The 24,613-nt window shown below is 33.9% G+C and overlaps 1 protein-coding gene across 4 annotated transcripts; it reads right to left on the bottom strand.

Moving 5' to 3' along the window:
• Positions 1-1,347: 1,347 nt before the first annotated feature.
• On the bottom strand, positions 1,348-24,613 carry IFT57 (intraflagellar transport 57). Of its 4 annotated transcripts, XM_069835688.1 has the most exons (11): positions 24,367-24,613; positions 21,651-21,839; positions 21,033-21,195; positions 19,158-19,276; positions 17,101-17,266; positions 15,307-15,421; positions 14,653-14,849; positions 13,212-13,356; positions 3,196-4,233; positions 2,893-3,011; positions 1,348-2,601 (listed from the first exon to the last, which is right to left on the bottom strand). In XM_069835688.1, the coding sequence occupies exons 2-9, from the start codon at positions 21,827-21,829 to the stop codon at positions 4,070-4,072; spliced, it is 1,248 nt and encodes a 415-aa protein (XP_069691789.1). In that variant the 5' UTR covers positions 21,830-21,839; positions 24,367-24,613; the 3' UTR covers positions 1,348-2,601; positions 2,893-3,011; positions 3,196-4,069. The 4 variants fall into 4 exon arrangements, with proteins under 4 accessions (XP_069691789.1, XP_069691787.1, XP_069691788.1 ...); XM_069835686.1 differs by having other exon boundaries at positions 2,893-4,233; XM_069835687.1 differs by lacking the exon at positions 2,893-3,011.

The following is a 24,613-nucleotide window of genomic DNA, read 5'->3' as shown; positions in this document are numbered from 1 at the left end:
AACGTCGTAAAATAACTCACTAAAAACCCCACACAGTGAATCAATGTCTTTTTAAAATGCATTTCTTTCGACCATGTTTGAAATAAACCTCAGAGTCAATGACAAGCATACGAGCATGGTAACTGCTTCATCACCCGAGACTTCATATTCAAGAATTTTCATTTTAATAACAGAGCTACAGTAAATTTAATTTGTCGTAAAATTCAAGACAACTTGTATCTTAAATGTTCCTGATTTAATAATACTAATTTTTTCTGCAAATGTTTTACAAATGGGATGTAAAAACTAAAACAGAAGTCATGTTGTAATATAACTAAACTAAGATATTTTACGTATTTTTTGAAGTTTATAAAATAACAAAAGTAAATCTATTCCATTTATTCCGTTACTGGAAATACAAATAAACTACAGTAATATATAATTATTACAGGTGGATGGATCAATGTCTGACATAGAAATTCTCATATGCAGTCAATAGCCTGATCTTCCTTCAAAGCTGCTAACAGTTTTCAACTACAGGACATTCTTTTTCCACAGCATAAAATGTACGAATTTTTTGTCTTATGGCATTAGGCTGTAAAATTTCCCACTTCTACTCTTTTCTTCCTTTCCCACTTTTTTCTATTGGGTGTAGAGGAAGACAGAGATTCCTTTTCTAAACTCTCTATCTCTTCCTTCATAATTGTGCTCATCACTTTTTTTGAAACTCCAGTGGCTTCACTTGTTACACGTGCAACATTAACGTCCATCTTGTGTTCTTCTTTCTGCTTTTTTAATGAACTGATGCACATTGTATACTACGTATTTCGCAATCTGGGCCTTTAGGAAAGGATGACTTCAACATCTAAATCTGGTAGGCCACTAAAAATAAAGCTTAAATGAAAAGCATTATTACTAATTTTACACTTTACTATGCTTCACTTCACTTTGGTGCGACTGTATGGTAGTCACTACGAAATGAACACTGATGTACGCTCCAATGTTCACATAATCATAACTTGTGGAAGAGGAGAGAAGCACATGTGCATTGCAACTGCATTTACAAAGTGGTAGCCCTAGAACACTTGTTCTGCAATGAAAGACAATGCAGCAACTTTTTAATTAACATAATATAGAATTTCTTTCACTGTACAAGTAGCATTTGTTTCTTTGTCTCTGTTAGAGACTTCATTGCATTCTTTGTCAAAACACAATAGCCATCCCTTTCAAAGGTTTAGAATGTTGACTGACATCCAAATCTGCAAGTTTATGGCCTGAAATGTTATCAACAACTTCTTCTACTATGGCTATTTTCATTACAATCTTTACTATAGAAACCATTTCATAATAAAGATGATGAATCAGAGGTTCTTTTTTTTTGTTTCAATGCAGAAATTATTCTTTCAAGTTCTTTGGAACGATGTGGAGATACACAGGATAAGAAGTAATGAATTAAGGCATCTTTTTCCTCCAATAAACGAGCAAATACTGGTCCGAAAGTTAAAAATCTAGCTTCACCAGATCTCATAAATACATGTTTTGGAGCACCTCCATGTTCCTAATTCTTCTCATAATCAGCTAATCTTGCACTACTGCCATGGAAATAGTAAAATACATTCACTACAAATTCAGAAAGTGAAGACTCTACTTCTTTTAGAATATCCATGATATGATATAATGAATACCTACCGTATCTATAACAAACAAGTGGGGATTTCTTGCTTTAAAAGAGCTAGCATGCCTTTACCCTAGCAAGAAAATCTATTACAATTCTCTGTTGCACATCATTAAAATATCGTATAATTACTTCAAGCTTTTATTTTTTATTATGCACACCACTCATTCTAATCCAATTGATGCATATTTCCCTCTCAAACTGTCCTTTAAAAAGTTTCATATGTTCACCCCAAACCATATTTAATCAGGTGAGACATCATTGTTCGGTGCATGTGAAATGATTCAGCAATTTTAGAGTCAGGAAAAAACTGTGTTGAATGATCACAAAACCTGAATGAAATACTGTGTTCGATGAGTGCAGAGGCCCACAAAACTTCAGCAGTAGTAACCTGATTACTAATTATTGTTTGATTTTTTAAACTTTCTGTCAAGTACTTTAACTTTGTTATAGCTTTTCTATTTTTCTTATGATTTTTACTTCTTAAATGTTGTAAAATTGCTTGAACATCCACTGTAGACCTGAAAATTCTTTTCGGTACCACACACATGAAGCTTAAGTGTATTTCTTTTCTGGTCTGCAGCATTTGCCAATTTCGCTGCTGCCACCGCCACCGCCACCGCCACGACAAGACGAGGACCATCCACATTGATAGTGGCATTGTAATTTTGACATTCATTCATTCATAGTGTTCTGTCCAAGGGCAGGTCTTTCACTGCAAACCCAGTTTTTTCCAATCTTTCCTATTTACTGCCTTCCTCTTTGTTTCTTCATATGATCCATATATCTTAATGTCGTCCATTTTCTGATATCTTCTTCTGCACCAAACTCTTCTCCTGTTCACCATTTCTTCCAGTGCATCCTTCAGTAGATAGTTTCTTCTCAGCCACTGACCCAACCAATTCCTTTTTCTCTTCCTGATTATTTGGACATATTGAACTATAAATCTATGGAGTAAAAAAATAGTAATTAATCTTAATTTAATCATTAAAAAACTAAAAAATAAATTAAAAACAACAAACTAATTAATAAGGGCTTCGTTACCTCGGTATTATAGTTCACCATTGCCCTTACATAAAGGAGCATCAAAACAAACTTAATTACATTAAGTTAAGTTTAAGCGCGTGCACACGCACGCACGCACGCACGCGCACACACACACACACACACACACACACACACACACACACACACACACAAAAATTATCTATATATATTTAGTTATACTTATTAGTTACCTGCTGAAAGACACTACCAACCTCTCTTGAGTAGTAACTGGTTGCTTATTTGGATTTTAGGTTCTGCTAGTATCGAAATATAATTGAAAGAGACTTCATTAAATATTCATCCAAAGTATCTGGAAATGTATTAAGCTGCTGACACAATTGATATATTTCCCCAAGTCTGGTGTGTAAAGTCAACTTCATGAGGGTTCAAATCAGCCCAGAGAGTGGCAACAGGTTAAAGCTCCCACCTTTACAATTGGCATTTAACGGCAGTAGGAATAGTGTGTTTCTTATAGCCCAAAAATTAATACATACCACGGTGTGTTCACTGCAAGGAACTCACTAGCTGATTCAGTTTTTTTGCTGAGGCGAGGTGCACAGCGAGGTGAGCTACTCGGAATGGCGAGATGACCAAGTCCAACATGTTTTTACCCTTAGAGTTGGGGTGAATAATGACAAGTTAAGAGCCCTACCACTGGGGGAAAAAAATTCTGTACAATGAATTATTTTTGGAAGCTAGGGCGTCAGATTACGTAAATATAATGTTGCTTAATCACTTAAGAGCATATTTAGCTATCCTGTTTAAATTATATTTCATTGTAAATTCATGTATCAAACGTCTAATATAAATCGTGATTTTTTTCATCTTTACAAGTTGCCTGGGATAAATGTATGATGAGTGACATAACAGTTGAATGACTCGAGTATTTTCATACTGTCATACTGCACATGATCCATGTCGAAAGCTTTGGTTCATATGATGATGAGTTATTCGCTCCACTTAAGTATTAGTTGTTTATGCTGAGGATGATTTAAAACTGTAGTCCGCTCAACAATTATGTACTTCACTGTATGTAGACTGCATTGTTCAATCTCTTTGATTAAGCAAATACATGATAATTCCAATAATTGTCTTGATTATTTGAGGTTACTACATAATTATGAAACTTGTGGTGCAGAAATTCGATATAAATTTTCGTGTTCATTTTGACAGCTTGAACAGAAAAACCAATTTATCTGACAATTGTTCCACTGTAGCACTAGTGTTAAAGCTCTATTTTATCTGTGTTCTCACACAGCTAGCACGGTGACACTACATCACACTAGGATACGGGAAAGTGGGCTATAGTTGTTTCTTGTCACACTCGACTAGGATGTGGTAGATTCTGCTGCAGTACATCCTTGTTTGCTACACTAGAATGTGAGGGGGAGCATTAAGGTCCTGTTGCAGCAGGTTTTTATCACGCAGCCGTGCTTGTAGCAGACTGTGTTGCAGCACACCCACGCGTACTTCCATGCTCGTGATCTCAGTCTTGATCTGTGCAATCGCCTTCTTGATGTTCACGAGGGGTGCTGCAAGAACAAAATACAAAGAACCACTATATATATTTCCGAGTTCTGTAGCTTTAACAGAGAGGACTATCGGTACTCTGCTGGGTATGGGTGAGGATGGCTAGGTGTTACAACTGTTCAATGGTGATGACTGTAGAGCCCGGATGTTAGGCAAAATGCCTTTTTTAAACTGAGTGTATGTATGAAAGACCTATTAGATATAAACACGTTTCGACACATTTGTGGATGATAGGCCCAATTTTTATTTTGCCTATTTTAGCGTCCATTGCCTATTTTAAGGTTAAATGCCTTTTTTTTAGCCTTTTTACGTCGTTATTGTACATTTTCTATATTTTTAATGCATTTAAAATAAACCGGACATAAATTATATCAAAAAACAAAAAAGAGCAGTTGTACAAATTAAAAATATATATTCATCTCACACAAATATTTGCTGAGAATCTTATTCTCCAGCAATAAATATGTTTCCAAGAAGTCAAACTTTTCTCCCCTACCGATTCCATTTTTTATGTCACTTAACAAAGATGTTTGAACAGTATAACCCTCAGTGCTCAGGTCACTTCGAGGTTTACCAGGGATGAGGAAAGTATTAAAAGCAAGTCTCCAGGTCCCGTTATTATTGTTGCTTGCACGCACAAGTCACGCATATTTTGAAATCTCTAATCCCTTCTCACATCCCTCTTTTTGAGACAATACACAATCGGTTTTTCCTGAACTCTGAAAGAAAGTAGAGACAGTCCTTCTGAAATTAGTTGTTTTAAGTTTGCTCCAATCATTTCAGTAGAAGTAGAAAGATCTTTTTTCATCATGAAAAACGTTCTCTCTGACAGGCAGCTCACTATGACAATTGACAACTTAAAAAAAAACATCTTGTTGATGATATGTAACCAAGGAAAGTGACTACCGTATGGGATAGTTTATTAAGTATTTGTGTGTTTTTTGTTTGTTTCCATGAATAATAAATGCCTAAACATCCGGGCTCTAGTGATGAGTTTCAAAAGATTTGCATCATTTTCTCTTGTGCTTCAAAATATAATCTGAAATTATAATATTTATAGGAACTGACTACAGTAAACAACGTGAACAGCAGAATTTTTATTCCTTGCAAAGAAAAAAAAAGATAAATAAATAAATGTATGAAATAAAATAAAATAAAATAAATAAATATATAAAATAAAATAAAAAAATAAATATTGTAGTGGATTTTATATGGATTTACGTATATGTATAGGTATAAAATCTTGTTTTAGATTTATGTTTAGGAACTTGAAGGATCTCAGTTTAATCTACGCTGATTTAACCCAACAGAAGTCCAAAATTACATGAAGATGAAATTATTAATACAAGAAGTTTGAGATTATAAGGTTCTTTTTGTCATAAAGTAAATGCTCTGAAGCATACCAGGTTTCCAAAGGATATAACCGTGTTATATTATTTACTTCTTTGAAACATTGTTACAGATACAAAACATGACTTAAAATAAATTATCAAGGAATCATAAAAATCAAACTCTATCTTTAACAGCATTAAACAATACAAGAATGAAATTTGTGAACTCATAAATAAACAAAGTTAAGCATCCATTTTTGAATCTTGCGTTACACCACTTTTAACACTTGAATATAATTAATTGATGAACTAGTGGACTTACTCGTGTTAAATATGTAATATTCGTCCGGCTTACAGCTGTTTCAGAGCAGCTGGCTACAGACTGGAAAGCCTGGTGTTCGCTCAAGGGTGGTGACAGAATTTTCTCGTTACCAACCTTCCAGAATGGCCCTGAGGTGCACTCAGCCTCTTATGAAATTGAGTACCGGGTCTTTCCCAGAGGCAAAAGGTGGTTGGAGAGTGGTGCCAACCACACCTTCTCATTCCAGTGCCAAGGTCAAGAAAGCATTAGGCCTCTATGTCCATGCCTCCTCAAGTGTCTTCATGGCATGTGATGGGGTACCTTTAACTTTTGTACGAAAATTCGCAAAGTATTTCGATTTCTTGGTCATAAGGTAACATTTATGAATTAATGCAGTTACTTACAAGCAACAATAACCAAGTGATCAGAATTAAACTTTCATATGTATATGAATACCGATTTTCAGACTTTGATTGTGATGTGTGTAATAAACAGTCGGAGATCAAATACCTGAAACCACATGAAGTTCAAGCTTCTCTTGCGCAATTTTTTAGTATTATTGAACTTCAGATACATGATATCAGATACAGCAGCGATAGTTGTTCTTAGCTGGTAGGGCACGTTGCAAAGTTAGTTGTTTATTGGAGAGCTAGTAAGCCTGAACATTCGTCTAACAGAACAATGAAAGCTATTTCAAAATCTGTGAAAAATGCAAATGCACACCTAAGAACCAAATACCCAAAGCTCAAAGCAATAAGAATAAAACAAAATTATAGAAAATGAATGCACATAAGCAAACAAAAGTATATCAGGTACTTAAAGAGGCACTTGATGTCAGCTATCAGAAACTCAACATTAATATTTTCATATAAGTCGAAAGTCCAGCTGTTACACAGATAAATGAAGAATCTTTATAAACATATAATAATTTCCTTCTCGTTTCTAAATAATGCAAAATTGTTATTCTTATGTCTTAATTCCATTTACCCCATATTTGTGATCCTTTCAATAATCATTTCTGTAACTTGTTATTTTTTTTTTAAATTCATGTTTCACATACATGTAAGAGTAATAATTAATTTGTTATTTAACTCTTTGCTTTTATTATATGTACACATCATCATCCCTGTCTTATTATGCCTGAATTCATTAATTTTCGGTGTGATTCTTAGTTACAGAATTTCGTTCTGCTGAAGAATTTCATCTATTCTATGTTTATTCTCGATGTATTGTTCCTCAAAGATACGAATTTCTCTGCCACACAGTAGGGCTAGAAATGTTAAAGCAATTTAAGTCTTGTGATTTACTGAACTTATGTTGTATTCGAAATTTTATTTATCCTTCTTAAATAAATTTAAATTCTGTTATCTTGATATTAAAAAATCCCCTTCAATTTCATACGAATGGCTCACAGACAACTGAATATGTTTACTTGTTATATATTAATATTGTATTTTATAGGCTTCTTTTTAAAGGTTATTGTCTGAACGGCCATAATGTTAGATTCTGTTAAGAAATTTTAATGTGAAAAATTTTCACAATATTGTTCATACACATTATACTATGAATTGTTTTAAGAGGACAGAATTACTCTCAGTACGCACGAAGGGATAAATTCCTTGCTTCCTTATAGAAGTCTGCTCTTGGGATCTATTTATTTTTCCTTTCAAAATGTAAAATAAAATCATCTGAAGTATAGAAAAATCGTATATAGCATTAAAATCATTCAAGCTATTTCATTAAAACACAGACATTCAACAAACTGCCATACTTCGTGGCAACTTGATTCTCTCACAAATGTTCAATTTAATACATCTTTAATAATCTACATCTGAGACTGACGAAAATTAAAGATAACAGTTTATCATGGTATGTTAAAAAACTGTTATCTACTTAAACCATATTTAATTATCAATAGACACAATAATCAGACATCTTGAACAATGACCTGATTAAAAGATTTCTAACACTCATTAAACATTACGCAATCTCTATTAATATCTCAAGTACAGCTCCATTCTACATTATACGAATATATCTAACCTGCATAGCATGCAGTTTAGACTTTGTAGGATCTTGAACATAAATATATTTGGCATGAATGTCATGTACAGTTTTTAAATAAATAATTACTCTTGCATCTTTTCTTGGACAGTCTGAAAGCATTTGGGGGCATGGAGATAGAGCTCCATTCTTTCTTGATTTTGAAACTAGCATGAGGTGGTGTGGCCAGCACCATTCTCCAACTGCCTTTTACTCCCGGAAAAGACCTAGTACTCAATTTGTTAGGAGGATCAGTGAACCTCAGGGCTGTTCTGGAAGTTTTGGCAACAAGAAAATCCAGTCACTACCCAGGACCATTCAGTTCATAACCAGTTGCTTTATCAACTGAGGTACCAAGCTGTCACTTAAAAGATGGTCATCCATATTTCATAATTTCCTACTAAAAATGTATTTAATTATTCTGATGACTGGTGCAAAAAAAAATCGTCAAGCAATCAAGGTTACAGTGACCAAAGAGTGAAGTCAGTACAAGAAAGCATATAGAATAAATAAATAAATAAATAAATAAATAAATATATATATATATATATATATATATATATATATATATATATATAGGTAATGTAGCAATTCCAGGATTACTTTTTGCAGATGATTGTGTGATTGGATCATTTTATGATTGTGAGCTCCAGAAATTTATCGATAAGATTGCAAAGTTTTGTGAATGAAAATGGGATTTAAAGATAAACACAAAGGGAAAAAAAAAGATACTAATATGAAAAAACGGTAGACTACAGAGCAAAAAAACTGATTTTTAAATAACGTTCAAATAGAATGTGTGAAAAAATATAAAATTTTACATATTCAGGAGTGATGTTAGACAGAAAGGGAGACTGGATAAAACAAAATGAAAATGCTTTAAAAAAAGTTAATGCAACATTTCTAGCAATTGATAAATGTTTAAATACTGTACATGGCCAAATATTGGTAATAAAAACTTGGAAGAATATTTACAAAGCTATAATTGAATCGAAGATACTTGCTCTTATTCAGACTATATACTGACAGAATCAGATTCAAATTTGTAAAAAATATTTCGGAGTTCCTTGCAATTTCTCAAACATATAAGCTAGTTATGAAATGGGTATGGATAGTAACATGAGAACTATTTTAGTAAGGAAAATGAAATATTTCAGTATATTACAGAGAAAGGAGACAATAATATTGATAAAAAATGCATCAAATGTTTGTGTTCTACGAAAATGAAATCGAACTGGCTAAAAAATTAGAATATAATATTAACAGATTAGGTCTAAATTGGGTACAGCAAAAATCGAGGAAATTAATATTATTTCAGTATAAAATTATATATCTGTTATTATTCGGTTGAGAAGCTTTTATCATCCAGTCTGCTGTCAAAAAATCTGAAAGTTAGAATTTATAAAACAGTTATATTACCGGTTGTTCTTTATGGTTGTGAAACTTGGACTCTCACTTTGAGAGAGGAACATAGGTTAAGGGTGTTTGAGAATAAGGTGCTTAGGAAAATATTTGGGTCTAAGAGGGATGAAGTTGCAGGAGAATGGAGAAAGTTACACAACACAGAACTGCACGCATTGTATTCTTCACCCGACATAATTAGGAACATTAAATCCAGACGTTTGAGATGGGCAGGGCATGTAGCATGTATGGGCGAATCCAGGAATGCAAATAGAATGTTAGTTGGAAGGCCAGAGGGGAAAAAGACCTTTGGGGAGACCGAGACGTAGATGGGAGGATAATATTAAACTGGATTTGAGGGAGGTGGGATATGATGATAGAGAATGGATTAATCTTGCTCAGGATAGGGATCAATGGCGGGGTTATGTGAGGGCGGCAATGAATCTCCGAGTTCCTTAAAAGCCAGTAAGTAAGTAAGTAAGAATAAAATTATATATAAGAGCAGCAATGAGATAGCTAGACAAAAACTTTACAGAGGTTTAATGAACCTATGATCGTTAATTAATTATAGGGAAATGAAAATTTTATATGGATAAGAAAAATGCAGAAGAGCTAATTACAAGGAACAATGGATGGATTTAACAAGGTAGCTGTTACGAATATAGAAGTTAGGAACAGATGAGGACACATTGGGAAAGATGTTCGTCCCTTCTGCAGCCAAAAAGATGATGTGCTGCACATATTGTTACTATGTCCAGAAACTCAAACTTAAGAAAATTATTTACAGAAGGGAAAATTCTGAAACTGAATAAAGAGTAACATATAAGAAATTATGCAGAACTGTAAGTGAAGATAATGGGGGAGGGGGGAGGGGAGGAAGAGAAAACTCTAGATTGTTGTAGGTTTTAAATAAAATGTTAGAAGTTTCGTTCTCATCTTACAATAATGATTTAAAAAGTGTCATTTCAGGCGCCTAAAATAGGTTCTTGGGATCTATGAAATATAAAATAAACTGTAATTATATGATAAAGAATGACACTAATATAAGCTACCACATCTATTTAACGCACAATTCTAGGATTAAAAAGAAACTTGTCGGCCTGTGTAGCATAGTTGGTATAATGCTGGCCTTCTGTGCTCGAGGTTGCGGGTTCGATCCCGGCCCAGGTCGATGGCATTTAAGTGTGCTTAAATGCGATAGGCTCATGTCAGTAGATTTACTGGCAAGTAAAAGAACTCCTGCGGAACAAAATTCCGGCACACCGGCGATGCTGATATAACCTCGGCAGTTGCAAGTGTAGTTAAATAAACCATAATAAAAAAAAAAAACAACTTGCACACATTTCATATTTTGTATAAGTACATACACATACATACACAAAATTAAGACATTCTTGCCTTTAAGTTAGTCTTTTCAATTAATCAATCACACTTCCACAGTTTGCTTCGCAATAGATGATAACCACTTTTTCTAAATTAGCTATTGAGAAGTTACAGAGTTTTTCACTTAGAATTAATTTATAAGCCAAAAAAGAGCATTCTTCAGCGACTACTGGTAATTCAATTTCAGAACTGTTATTCTTTTCCATTAAAATTTTAGTGACAGTGGATAGTCTTCAGTCCAGTGTTTGTTTTTAGCACACCACGATGTCTAATTTGTATTTCATTTCCTCCTGCAGTTCCTGGTGCTTGAGGAAGCTTCTGTTCTGCTGCATTCAGAATTCAAATTGTACATATATTTTCCATTACTTTCAAGACCAGTAATTACGTTTGCAACGAATGTAAAATGTGATCTGATATATATCAAGTTATTATGGACACTATAGTCATTTACAATTTTCTTGACTTCGAATGCACAAAATGCACCATCCTCAAAGGTTGCCCTTTTTCACTAGACACATGAAAGGAAATGTAATATGTTTAAATGTTAATGAAATTTTATATTGATTTTAGAAATCTTAACAAGTACTTCAATAATTTGCTAGTAACAAAACACAACATAATATCAAATTTGAAAGTATGTTTTACTTACCTATTTGTTGCAAACTTGAAATAATAAACCTGTCATCCGTTGAATAATGAGGGAATTCATTTAGCCACTGACGAATTAATGATGTTTTAGAATATTTAATTTTCGGCATTACGCAGTACAAGTTCCTACCACTTAGATGTCAGAGGACGAACTGATTTGTAGTAGAGTAGATGTGCTGTTGCTATTCGATGAAAGTTGATATTTTGGAATTGAATAAAAAGGAATGGCCTGAATGTACTTTCGTACTGTCTTGCTCATTGCTGGACTTTCAGATTGTAGGAAAAAGGAAGGGATTGTTATCGTCTTGGAATGTAAGCAGTACAGGCTGTTAAGAAAAATGGTTTATGAAAAATTATGCAAAAAAAAAAAAAAATAAATAAATAAAAACATAAAAATATTACAAAAATTGTGCAAAAATAAATAAGAATAAAAACTTAAAAAGAGATAATAGGCATTTTTTTAGGCACTATAAAATTCCTTTTTATTTAGACCTATATATATATATATTTATAAAAAAATCTAAATATTAAATTTCAAGCCTGTCTAATAATGACTAATTAAGGTAATGTAAAATGTAGATTTACTAGACATTATAAAGGTCGACTGGTATGAGGAGTATTATTTATTGACAATTTTAAAAGGATTTTTTTATGGTAAGAGTTAGGTGTGTACCTGAGGAGTACCCAAATTCAACCTCGCAAATTTCAAGCCCAATAATTAACAAGTCCCTAATAGAAACAAACAACAACCAAATTTCTTAGCTTACAAATCGATAATATTATGTTAAATTGGAAAAATCATATTAAAGAAATTACGCCCAAACTAAATTCAGCATGTTTTGCTATTTGATTTATGCAAGAGATAGTACATACCAATAGCTTAAAAACAATATACTTTGCATACTGAGTTTTGGAATAATATTCTAGGGAAATTCTACAAATAGTAACAGTATGTTCCTACTACAAAAAAGAGTAATTAGAATAATAGGTGCCAAATCTAGGGAATCGTGTAGGACCATTTTCAAAAACTACAAATAATGCCCATGGCTTGTCAGTATATTTTTTCATTAATAAACTTCCTCGTATGTAATCGTAAAAACTTTGTAACTAATTCAACAGTTCATAGCATAAATACTCGTCAAAAATGACTTTCATACTCCATCGGCAAGACTATCATGCTATCAAAAAAGAATGCGTTATAATATGGCAGTAAAACTTTTTAATAGCCTCCCTATAGATATAAAAAATGAAACTCAAAACATAAGATTATTTAGGGCCAAATTAAAGAAGTATCTAATTTCTCATGCTTTCCATTTTTCTATAGGTGAATTTATGACATTCAACAAGCTGCATGAATATTTATGTCTTGTATTAAGTATCGATAATACCCCTTGTGTTCTACTAGCGTATAACAAAACTCTTCTGTATATATTTCAACTAGACGGTGACTATAATTAAGACTTTGTATTACTGTTAAGATTTTTTTGACATGTTCCATATTCTAGCTGTGAAGTGATGTACAAATAGCATGGAATGTATAGAAATAAAATATAATACAATACAGGAATACAACTGGACTGCCACTAACTAGTTGCACAGATCTATGTATTTGTTTAATGACAAATATATTATATTATATTATATTATATTTAATATATTGTATTATTAATTTCACTTACACGGACAAGCTCCCTGAGTCGGTCTTACTGAGCTACCCCTTGCAAGAGGAGGCCTTAGCCCTTCAGGAACAAATTGGCTATTCATTCATTCATTCATTCACATTAATTTGTATCAGTATAATCATATATTATATCAAGTCACTCACAATGCTTAAACCCTTTCGATGCTCCAAATACTAAAGGATTGTACTTACTGCCATCTGTCATGCTGGAACCCCGCTCATCCATCTCCTGTTTGACAGATTCTAACTCCTCTGTGACTTGTGCCAGGATACGTGATCGCTCTGTCACACCTCCACTCACTTCACGGTAATGTTCACTTAGGCGTGCAAACTCGTCCTGCAACAAGACCAACTGTGAAACACTCTCATAATTGAGGCCAACAACTCTTGTTTCATTAGTATATTTTTGGGCAAAGTATTCTGTTAGTACAGTAGAACCTCTATTATCCGTGGTATTGAACGGTTAATCGAAAAAATCGGATAATCCGCACCATAAAAGATTTTCGTAATTTTAATGAATAATGCTTACAATCTCGTAAGCTCCTCTATGGTCTTGTATTGAATACACGAGGTAGTGGATCAGAACTTCACTGATTTAAGTCTTCGTTGTTAACGAGTTGTTAAGTTGCAAGGAAACTCCTTATAATGGCTGTTCTGTTGGAAGATAGGAAGAGTGGACATCTCATGTTGTAGATTTACGTACTTTATCCTTGATTTTTATTAAATCGCATACAGCTGTGATCCCAATCTCGTATTCTGAGATAAGCCACAGTTTCTCGTTCCCAAAACCACTCTATTTGCATTTTTTGATGCTTAGTACAACACAATTTCTTTTGATACCCGTAGAAGTTATACAGTACAACAACTTGAACAATAGACCATACTGTGTAAGGACAAAGTCTTGTAATAATCCTCTCTCGAAAAAAATAACGTGCTAATATAATGTACAGAACTTTATATATTTCTACAGCAAAAAAAAAGAAAAAGAAGAGAGAAAGACAGTCGGTTAATCCGACAATCGGTTAATAGGATGATGGATAATTGGGATTCTACTGTATCCTCTAATCTTAAGAAATGAATATGTTTAAATCATTTATATCTTCTCATTATACTGTACAGTGATACCTGTTTCTGTTATTTTCCAGTCACTCTAATGGTCAAGTAAGATTTTCTACTATTCTACTTTAATGACAGAAGAAAGAAATTCTATTTCTGAAGTGTGATATTTGAAGGTTTTAATTCATTATCCTTCGAATAAGAAAACAGAAGAGGACCAAAAGGAAGAAGACAAAGAACAAGAGGAATAAGAAGTAAAGAAAAAACAAAACGAGAAAGAGGAGAAGGAAAAATACTTACATACAAAACGAGAAGAGAAGTAAGAGCAGAAAAAAAGTAGGTAAAAGAGCAGGGAGAGATGGGAGAGGAAAAATAAGAATATCAGTAGGAACAGTAGGAGAGGAGAAAAAGTAGAATAAGAAAATAACAGGAGAAATAATACATGGAACATAGGAAAGGATAAATAAGAGGGGAAACAGAAATAGAAGTGGAATGTAGGGGAGTAGAAAATGAAGGAAGAGACTGATTAGGACAAGAAGAAGAAGAAAGTTATTATTGACAACGACCATAATCTGACCTGCAGTGCTCGATATTGTATGAGCATGGGCTCCAACTGACTGTTCAGGTACTTTTCACGACTGCCAATCTTCTCCAGTGTGTGTGAGATATCTGTGTGCAGTTTGTCCAGCTGACCCTTTGTCGTGGCTAGAGCCTCATCAATACCACTGCGATGCTTCTGCATTTGCTCCAAATGGGAACGCCAATCCCGCGCATCTGCAATGTCACACAATGACCACAAACACTTTAAATATAAATACACCTAAATTACCATTTTAATCACTACATTGCTGAAGAAATGTCAGATTTAACGTGCTTTACAAATCTAATCAATTTACTTCCTTATGACGAAGTACACTGTTAGTTAATTACCAGAGCATTGCCTTTTTACACTACAGACTTGATTATATATTTATTTTGTATGTTTTCATCATTTAACTTATAAAAAAAATTGATAAATTAAATTACGGAAACATACAAAACAAATATGTATATTCACGTTACCTCGGAAAATCAGCTCAAGCAGGATTCAAACCCACACCTGAGTGTGACCTCTGCTCTAGAGTTCAACTCACTGCTATCTGAGCTACACCAGTGTCTATAATGTCTAATTAATTTGTCACCAAGTCTAATCGACTATGAGAGATTCTACAATGACTATAATAACTCTCACCTGTTTTGATGGTGACTTTGAGTTGTGGCAATACCCTCTCCAATTCCAGTTTCCAGCCATCTATATCTGTCGTGGATTCCAAAATGTCATCTGGCTTTTGTGCATCCGCCAAGTTCTGTAAAGGAAGCAATGTGATACTACAATGACATTCCACAATTCATAATTAAAACCACTCTATTTTATACGTATACGAAATACAGAAGTATCTTAACAACAGTCATACGAAATAGTATGAAGAAATATTTAAGGAATATGCTTATGACCCTGAAAGGTTTTGTCAAACAGTGGATTATGATGCACCATGTGAACGTGGATATACAGTATATAGTGGACCAAGAATGAGAAACTGTGAAATGATGGCAAGGAAAACTGAAAAACTGAGGAAACCTGTCTCAACGCTACATCAAACTTGGGCTCACCACCTCTCTATTAAGCTACTGCAAAATTTCCTTCACCAGTCAAAAAACTAATATTCTTCTTGTATTGTTAAGAACTGAGCAGTACTGCAGATGACTGGCATTCATTAAGTTATGTTCGCTCAAAAGAGACAATATGAACATATAAAATTTCCAATCCCATGGAGGTCAGAGGTGAGACAGTTTCATGTAAAGTTGAAACAGAGAAATAGCTTCCCTTTGGAGAGAATCAGGAATGATGAATAGTTTGGTTCTTCAGATTTTGCCCTTCGTTCAATTTAAAATTTATTCTTTGACAGGTTATCAGATGTATGAGAAGCGATGAAGATCTATACAAACACTTCATGGCAGTATCTGGAAAATTTCAGTGCTCCATTTTGCCACTGAGTAGTCTGATTCATTATCTATCATGCTACAGTGAAAAGTAATTCACTTGAGAATCACAGTCATTTGTAATTTATCACGGAACTTTTATAAGAGATCAGCAATCCCATATTTAAGCAGATTTTAAAGATACTTTAGTTTGAATACATCTGACGCTTCGTATGAGACTTGAAAGCAATATACGACATGGAAATCAATATTGAAAAACAAAAGTCATGGCATTTCTTGGGAAATACCTGGTCATAAGCAAAATTTGCTTAAACAACAAATTAATAGAAGGAGTAAATGAGTTGACGTATCTTGGCTATAATGTAACATTTTTTTGGTGAAACAGATATAACTTCTGAAAGTTGCAAATACAAAAATCATGGGAATAATCAACAAAATTATGAAGCTTTCCCTAGTACAGCGACACACAAGAATATGTTTATATAAAACCTTACCTAGACCTGTACTATGTTACGGAAGTGAAAAGTACTGATATCAGCAGAATAACAGCCTGTGAAATGAAATTTATGAGAGCAACAGTAGGATATACTCGCATGGACCGCAAAAGAAATGAGGATATCATGCAAGAACTCCAATTACAATCAATCTCACAGTTTATAACCAGTTGCAGTGGAAAAACCATGTCTAACGAATAAATCGTAATAGATTTCCAAAAGCCATGCTACAACACTGTCCCCAGGGGAAGAGCTCTTTGGGCCATCCAAAAAAAAAAAAAAAAAAAAAAAAAAAAAAAAAAAAAAAAAAAGGTGGACTGAGAATGACTCACTGAGACTGTAACAGGCCATAGGCCTTACTCTTGTTTGGATGATGATGATGATGATGATGATGATATAGTTTTAAATGGTGACGTAAGTAACCGAATTTAAACTATCTTGAACTTGACAAAGAAATTTTGTTAATTTCTAATCATAATTCTTTGTAAAGATACAAGCAATGAGACTTTAGTGTAGTTTGAATGGAGGATCATAGCATCAGATTAATATACCTTATTTCCAATGCGCATGTTCTGCAGGTCGTCTATGTGTAGGAGAGTCTCTTCCTCTTCGTCTGAGAACTCTGCAGCCATTTCCTCCTCCACCTTCTCCAACAACAGTTCTGACTCATCCTCCAATTCCTCATCATCCTCCTCTACTTCCGCAACTGGCTGTGGTCTGTAAAACATCGAAAACATCGAAGTGAGAAACACCTCTTTTTCTACATATGTGTGCGTACATATGAAAAGGGACCACTTGGAGGCTTCTAGTTCCAAATATAGACAGTGATTTGAACGTGATCCAGTTGACGCAGGACTTTAATATTTATATAGTTTATTGCTTAGGATATGATTACACCAATTACATTAAAAAATCACCAGTTTCAATCGTCCCTGTGTGTTTTTTAAGATTATATCTGAAACTGTAAGCCACCAAGTGGTCCCTTTTCATATGCATAAACAATATTATGTTTTATAAGCCCTACTAATGGTTTCTCATCAAGGGAATCAACTACAGTTTGAATCGCAGACCATTTATTAATTTGCTCTCTATTGTTGTTAATTTGACTACTGGTATTTTTGTTTTCTGAAAAAAATCTGAAGGCACTGTCAGATAACTAAAATAAATATGCATTGCCTGGATATTCTCATTAGTTGAATGGTTACCTTCACATCTAAATTCTAAATGCGAGTGCAATGAATATTTCAGAGCATGGCTCCTTTCAGAAAGGAAGTAAAGTCGGGATTCTGCATCCCAGATTTATGACACGTAAAAGAACCATATTCATGAATAAGAAATCTCTGAACAGTATCTGCAAATGCTTCCATAGGTCTATCATTTTGCAGAATTCTCCATCGTTTAATTCGTTTTCAATGTTGAGCAGCTGGCAACCACATCACTGCCTCTTCTCCACTGGTACTGATTATGTAATACTCATTTTAAATGTGTGCATTTCATACTCAAATATCTATTACACACAGATGACTGTGAATCGGTGAGATTTTGAATCAACATATTCCCACCACAGACTTCCACAACTGTTATTGTGGTAACATGCATTATCTATAGCTGACAACTTTAAAGACACGCTCATTTTTCTTCCTAAAAATCAATCCTGGGATTGAATCTGTGTAATTTGAATCCAGGATTCAGAGGTAAATTCTGTAACCACTAGAACATTTTTTAACCAATGGCAGGTACTTGCCTTTTTGTAATTCTCCCAAGTGCCCCCCTCTATGAGCAACTTGCCAAAACTGCAGTTGTTTTTGTCACCTATAGACATTGTTCTCAGTGCACAATGGGAGGTGATGATGATGAGGATGATTATTATTATTAATGAGCAATGGTGGAATGCCAGTAGAGGAAATGAGAGTACCCCACGAAGATCTACCACCAAGCATAGCCTTTGTCCACAACTAATTCCACTTGGGCTCACTGGGAAGTGAACATGAGTTACTAGCATGGAAAGCCACTCTAGCCATTTGGCTAATGGTGCGCATAATCAGAAAAATATAAATGAGATAAAAACATTGATCTAAAGTTTCTGAAGACTTTTATTATATTATTAAAACTGAAATTGAAATAGAAACTAGTATCAGTGTTTAGTATGCACATACAAAAAGACAGGAGAATGATGTACACAAAAGCTTAACTTAATCCCAACTCTAATTTAAATCTGGGTTATCTAACAGTCCAAAAAGTGATAGTACAGCATGACAGATTGACAAAGTGGTCTTGAACTGAACGAATTCAGATTTGACTGCATTTGATGGCAAGGTATTTTCTCTTTCACCGTAACATCCGAAACAATTCTTAGACCTTCTCAGCCTAATATCAAATGACTACTATTACCTGTAATTGCAAATGCTCATCTGCAGATGCTTCAAACACTCTCATGCTTCTAGTGACAAGCCTAAGAAAGCACACACCTGTATGTCCTGCATATACCTGGGCGACATTTACTTTTCACTGTGATTGGAAAGTTACAAAGGGGTGAAACAAAAAAATGAGTGTTACATGCGATGTTTATGTCTACACTTAAGTAGGAATGGACAGAGTACAAACTCACTTGTTCCAAGAAAAACTGGCATTCTTAAGGGCAGCATTCACCAAGTTGTCCAACACATCCACAGCCTGCTCCCCATAACCTTGCTTCAATCTATTTGGAGGAAAATCTACATTTACGCCCTGAAGAAGAAAGAAAAAGAGTGTTATTAAATATCTGTGTGCGTGTTAAAATGTTATGTTTTATTTAACAATGCTCGCAACTGTCGAAGTTATATCAGCGTCGCCGATGTTTCGGAATTTTGTCCTGCAGGAGTTCTTTTGCATGCCAGTAAATCTACTGACATGAGCCTGTCACATTTAAGCACACTTAAATGCTATCGACCTGGCCTGAGATCGAATCTGGAACTTCGGGCATAGAAGGCCAGCGGTATACCAACTGCACCAACCAGGTCGACGTGTGTGTCTGTGTGTGTGTAGTATTACCTTTTGCTTTGACTGTAGAAAATATTTGAATTAGAAGTATATACTTCGTTTTGTATGCATAAACCTGATACTACTACGAAGTATATTTTACTACGCGATGGTAGTATGAACTATCAAGTGTATTCGATTATATCGATTATCGATAGTAATTCGGGTTTATCCGTGAAGACTCGTTAGTTTTCGCTTTCCATGCATTTATGTTAATTTCTTGCTGGGAAAACTGATTGTTGTCCTCAAAATTTGGTTAGTTTAACAAGAAAATGTACAATTATGACGAAGTGGAAAGTGCAGAAGAGAGAGAATGAGAACAACTGCTGTTTGTTAATCTACTAAAAAAATACCCAGCATTATTAAACAAGCTGCAAACTCCTGCCACAAGAAGTGATAAAGAAAAAGCCATCCAGGCTATGAAAGTTCAGGTGAAAGTTTACAGCAGGAAAAAAACTGACAAAAATCAAATTATGAAGAAAATAAATAACATAAAAAGTACAGTAAAGTCAAAATCAGACATAAATCAGACAAGCCCAAAACATTAGTTATTAAATTTACATGTTACCTAAAATATTGTATGCACACGTAAATTAAATGAACCATATTAGAACCATTTTGTTAAAAATATATTATTTTAAATAGATAACAATAACAAAAATCAGTTATCTCAACATCAACATTTGAGTAATCCATTACAAAAATTGATCATTATAACATTTTTTTTTATTTGTGAAACCTATATAACTTCTTATAATCACATTCTGATGGTTCTCATCTTTCCTTGTTGGATTTTCTAGCGCGAATTTGCATACACTCTGCCGTTTTAAATCATACAAATGCTCAAGTCTCAAACAGAGCAGACTACGATTTTTATTAGTTTATACTACGAATTATAGAATAAACTAAACACGCCTTCCAGATCAACTTTCTGCTATACAGCAAAGAATTTACGATGGGATTTTATACATAAAGACTGTAGTATATACTACGAAAACCTTAGCAATAGCATTTACATCAACTTTATGCATACCAGCCAAGGTGACTGATTAGCACACACGCACGCATGCGCACACAGTGTAAAAAAATGGTTCTGTTTTACCATTTACATCATTAACTCTCTTACCTTCCAGTCCAATTTCACTACATCTACAGGAAACCAACCCAACCTAACTCAAATCAATCGACCATATTAAACCTTCACACTATAAGTCCTGATTATCTCTTCTCTTTCTTACTTACGGCTTTTAAGGAACCCACAGGTTCATTGCCGCCCTAACATAAGTCTGCCATCAGCTCCTATCCTGTGCAAGATTAATCCAGTCTCTACCATCATACCCCACCTCCTTCAAATCCATTTTAATATTATCTCTTCTCTAGAGATCACAAATACACCTTTAATTTTCTCCTCAACGAGAAACAAATGTCAATTAAAAACAAATATGTAGGGAATATGCATACATACTATTTCTCGAAGTGAGTCCAATATACTAGAAATTGTAGAGTTGGGGTCATCATACTCTTGTGGTTGTTCAAAAGACCTCCCTGTTTTTCTGATTAACCAAGCAGCTAGAGATGTGAACAAGTAAAACTGCTCACCAGGATTTGTCTGCAGTGCAAAATAGTGCCTGAAAACACAAGAAAACCTGTCACTGCTTATTGTAGAGGTTTCGCCCATGATCTTCTCCAACTGTGATTTCCTTCAAAGAAAAAGTACCTACATTATAAAATGCACATACAATAATTTTCATTACATATTTGTGTGTAGATATAGAAAAGGTATGCTTACACAAATCTGTATCAATTGTACGAATGATTTCTAAAAACTACTAACTATTACAGCAGGTATCTTTGGTGCCTCAGCATGCAGTGATTCCCCCCCCCCCCCAAAAAAAATGTTTTAGGCATATAAAAGACGACCTATTAAGATCAGAGGCTTTATCCACAGTTTACTGAGCTCTATAGCTGAACTAAACAATGGAAGAAAAAGTACCAAGCATGTAACTTTTCAACAGTTTGGACTACGACATTATTGTTTTACACTTTGAAGTTTAGCTGTTGTTGACAGTGTCCACGTACCTACCTATTTAATGGCTTCATTTTTAGATCCTTGATAAATTCTTGGTCATATTTCAAAAGTTTTAACTTGTCTAGGAGCTCCTCCATTTTTATGAAAGTCTTATATGCACCACCTGGCCCTGCCTCTGCATCATCTGGGGTAAGCAGCCCTTCACGAGATCTCTGATCATCCTCTCGTAACATGATTTACATGCTGAAGAAATTAAACATTGTTATTAACATATCAAAGTTGCTTAATTTTATTATAGTTATTTCGATTCTGAGAAGGTTTGTTTTGCAATTTAAAACTTGCAAGATATTATGTCAACTCTCTGTACTGGTGAACAATATTATCATTGGCAGCCTAGCATACTGGACCTATTATTATAATTTTATACACTGAACAATAAATTACAGACAGACATTTTAAATTATTCCCATTTCAATAAAGATATATGAAAAAATCTCAAAGTAATTAACTTCAATATGATATCGCCATGAATTAAACCATATACACTGATCAGTTTTAGTCTCATTCAGTAATTTTCCAAAGGAATTAATTTTTATATGTACTTTTGGTTTGTTATATCTAGACATTCTGTTCGTTTTCCTTTTCGGAACATTTTCTTTTTTTTTGTTTATGATGACTGGTACCACTATCCACGATTAGAATCTATGGCCCTGACAATTCGAGAAAGGAGTATAATCAGCCATCTTTGATGTTGGGGTACTGAAGAGTGATTTTTACGGCCTATTACCACAGTCTAGTATATACAGTCACGAAGCTCAATATGTAGTAAATATGCAGCCAGATATAGTTGATAACCACTAGGATCGCTAATATCGCCTCATTACAGACAATGCAAAATAGTACCGGCACAATCTATTGTTCCTAGCACCCTCACAACTCAAGCTTCGTGACTGTATATACTAGACTGTGCTATTACGCCAATTTCTTTTAACGTCATTTTTGATTCTGTTGTTGTTGTTGTTGTGCTAAACAAATCTTAAGAGTATTTCAGTCTATACTTATCATTCAAAGTAGGTGAATACAATAATGTTACACCTTACATTACATATCTTTAATTGGACAAACGTTTTCGGTTTTTTATATAAAGCGTCATCAGGTTCTATGATTACGATTTATATTTTCATGCATTCGCATATATTCTTCCATTGGCTTTAATTAATTGCTGATTAATTTTCTTCACGAATCATCAACATTTAAGCTTATCACAGCGAATTTTATGTTGCATATATTTACATATTTTGCCTCATTTTTTATAAATGCACAATATTCCACGATATTTATATTATTTTGGCAAACTTTCGCGTTTAAGATGATTAAAGGTGATTTTATGTTGGATAAAAATGCTTAGTTTGGATTTTAGAACTAAAAGCATCATATTTTGAAATCTCAATCCGGAGTCCAGTTAAATTCAGATCTTTAACATATGATGTTCCACTTCCCTTCAACCAGTTTTAACATGATGGGGAACATGGCTTCAATTGATTCTTTATTATGCACAATGTTTATAGTCAATCAATACTGGGTAACAATGACTGGAAGTTAATCTTGTTTTTATGTCAGCTCACTTTTGCGAGTTACATAAAGCTATAACGTCTTTGGAAAGGGTAGACACAACTTTAAATGTGGCTTTGCAAGTGTTTGAAGAAACAATATCCAGCCTACATTCCGTCCCTAGTAGTGAAGGGAAGAAGCTTAAGGATAAAATAAGTTATATGGTATAAAAAATCCTGGATACGAATAAATGTGCAAAATTACAGACATTTTAAACGGAAAATCACCCATTAATCCAAGTGAATTATCTTTTACTGTGCAACAGTTAGCAGCATTTAAGTATGCCAGAGTAATGTCTTGCAACGTTGAGAGAAGTTTTTCAAGATACAAATCCATCTTCAGAGACAATAGACACTCTATCTCTATTGAAAACCTAATCATACAAATATCGTGAACTGCAACCCATCACTTCTTTTGGACAGAGATTCATATACTTCAACTTGTCAACAGTAAGTCTAATTTCATTTAGTTTGACCTATAATATTATTCCATTTATTGCTTATTATTATTATTATTATTATTATTATTATTATTATTATTATTATTATTATTATTATTATTATATGGAGAAGAAGAGAATGTGTGAAATGGACAGACAGAATAAGAAATGAAGCTGTGTTGGAAAGAGTGAGTGAAGAAAGAATGATGCTGAAAATGATCAGGAAGAGGAAAAGGAATTGGTTGAGTCACTGACTGAGAAGAAACTACCTACTAAAGGATGGGCTGGAAGGAATGGTGAACGAGAGAAGAGTTCGGGGCAGAAAGATATCGGATGACAGACGACATTAAGATATATGGGGTCATATGCGGAGATTAAGAGAAAGGCAGAAAATAGGAAAGACTTGAGAATGCTGGGTTTGCAGTGAAATATCTCCATTGGACATGAACTTCCTGACTCTAATAACTTTAATTCGGCATCGATTGTGAGCCACAGTTATAAAAGCTATTCCCATGTCCATAAGTAGGCCTAGTATTGTAACCTACAGTATGCAGATTAAGTTAGGTTAGATTAATGCACACGTCAGATCTTGCCTTTAACACTAAAGGTAAGCTTAATTCCATAATATCATGCGATAAATATTTTAACGGCCTATATAAATATTAATAGTATGTTAAAACGGGCATTGTATGTATACCAAATACATTTTCAATAACTTACCGTCTCAACACAAACAGATTATTTGCTGTCAAACTTCCATCACAAATTACAAGTTATGTTTTCATCAACATTAATTCATAATATTACCTAAAATACGTTTTTTATTTGCAGCCTCATTATCTATGTTTCAAACGTAAACATTCACACAATGCTCCAACAACAAAAAAATATTCAAATGAGATTAATTTCAAACACAAACAAGAGTATTATTCTTCTCTCCTTTAAATTTCTCTGGAATGCATGCATG

Source organism: Periplaneta americana, chromosome 9 (assembly GCF_040183065.1).
Source record: "Periplaneta americana isolate PAMFEO1 chromosome 9, P.americana_PAMFEO1_priV1, whole genome shotgun sequence".
Taxonomy (NCBI): Eukaryota; Metazoa; Arthropoda; class Insecta; order Blattodea; family Blattidae; genus Periplaneta; species Periplaneta americana.
Note: the sequence above shows the minus strand (reverse complement) of the source record. Positions and strands in the feature narration are given on the sequence as shown.

Bases quoted from the DNA above. Each gene is read 5' to 3' on its own strand.
- IFT57 (XM_069835686.1), bottom strand. From the start codon at position 21,829: ATGTTACGAGAGGATGATCAGAGATCTCGTGAAGGGCTGCTTACCCCA. The intron at 17,267-19,157 runs GTGAGTTTGTAC...GATGTTTTACAG, and splicing joins GCCAGTTTTTCTTGGAACAA to ACCACAGCCAGTTGCGGAAG. The intron at 14,850-15,306 runs GTGAGAGTTATT...GTGACATTGCAG, and splicing joins CAAAGTCACCATCAAAACAG to ATGCGCGGGATTGGCGTTCC.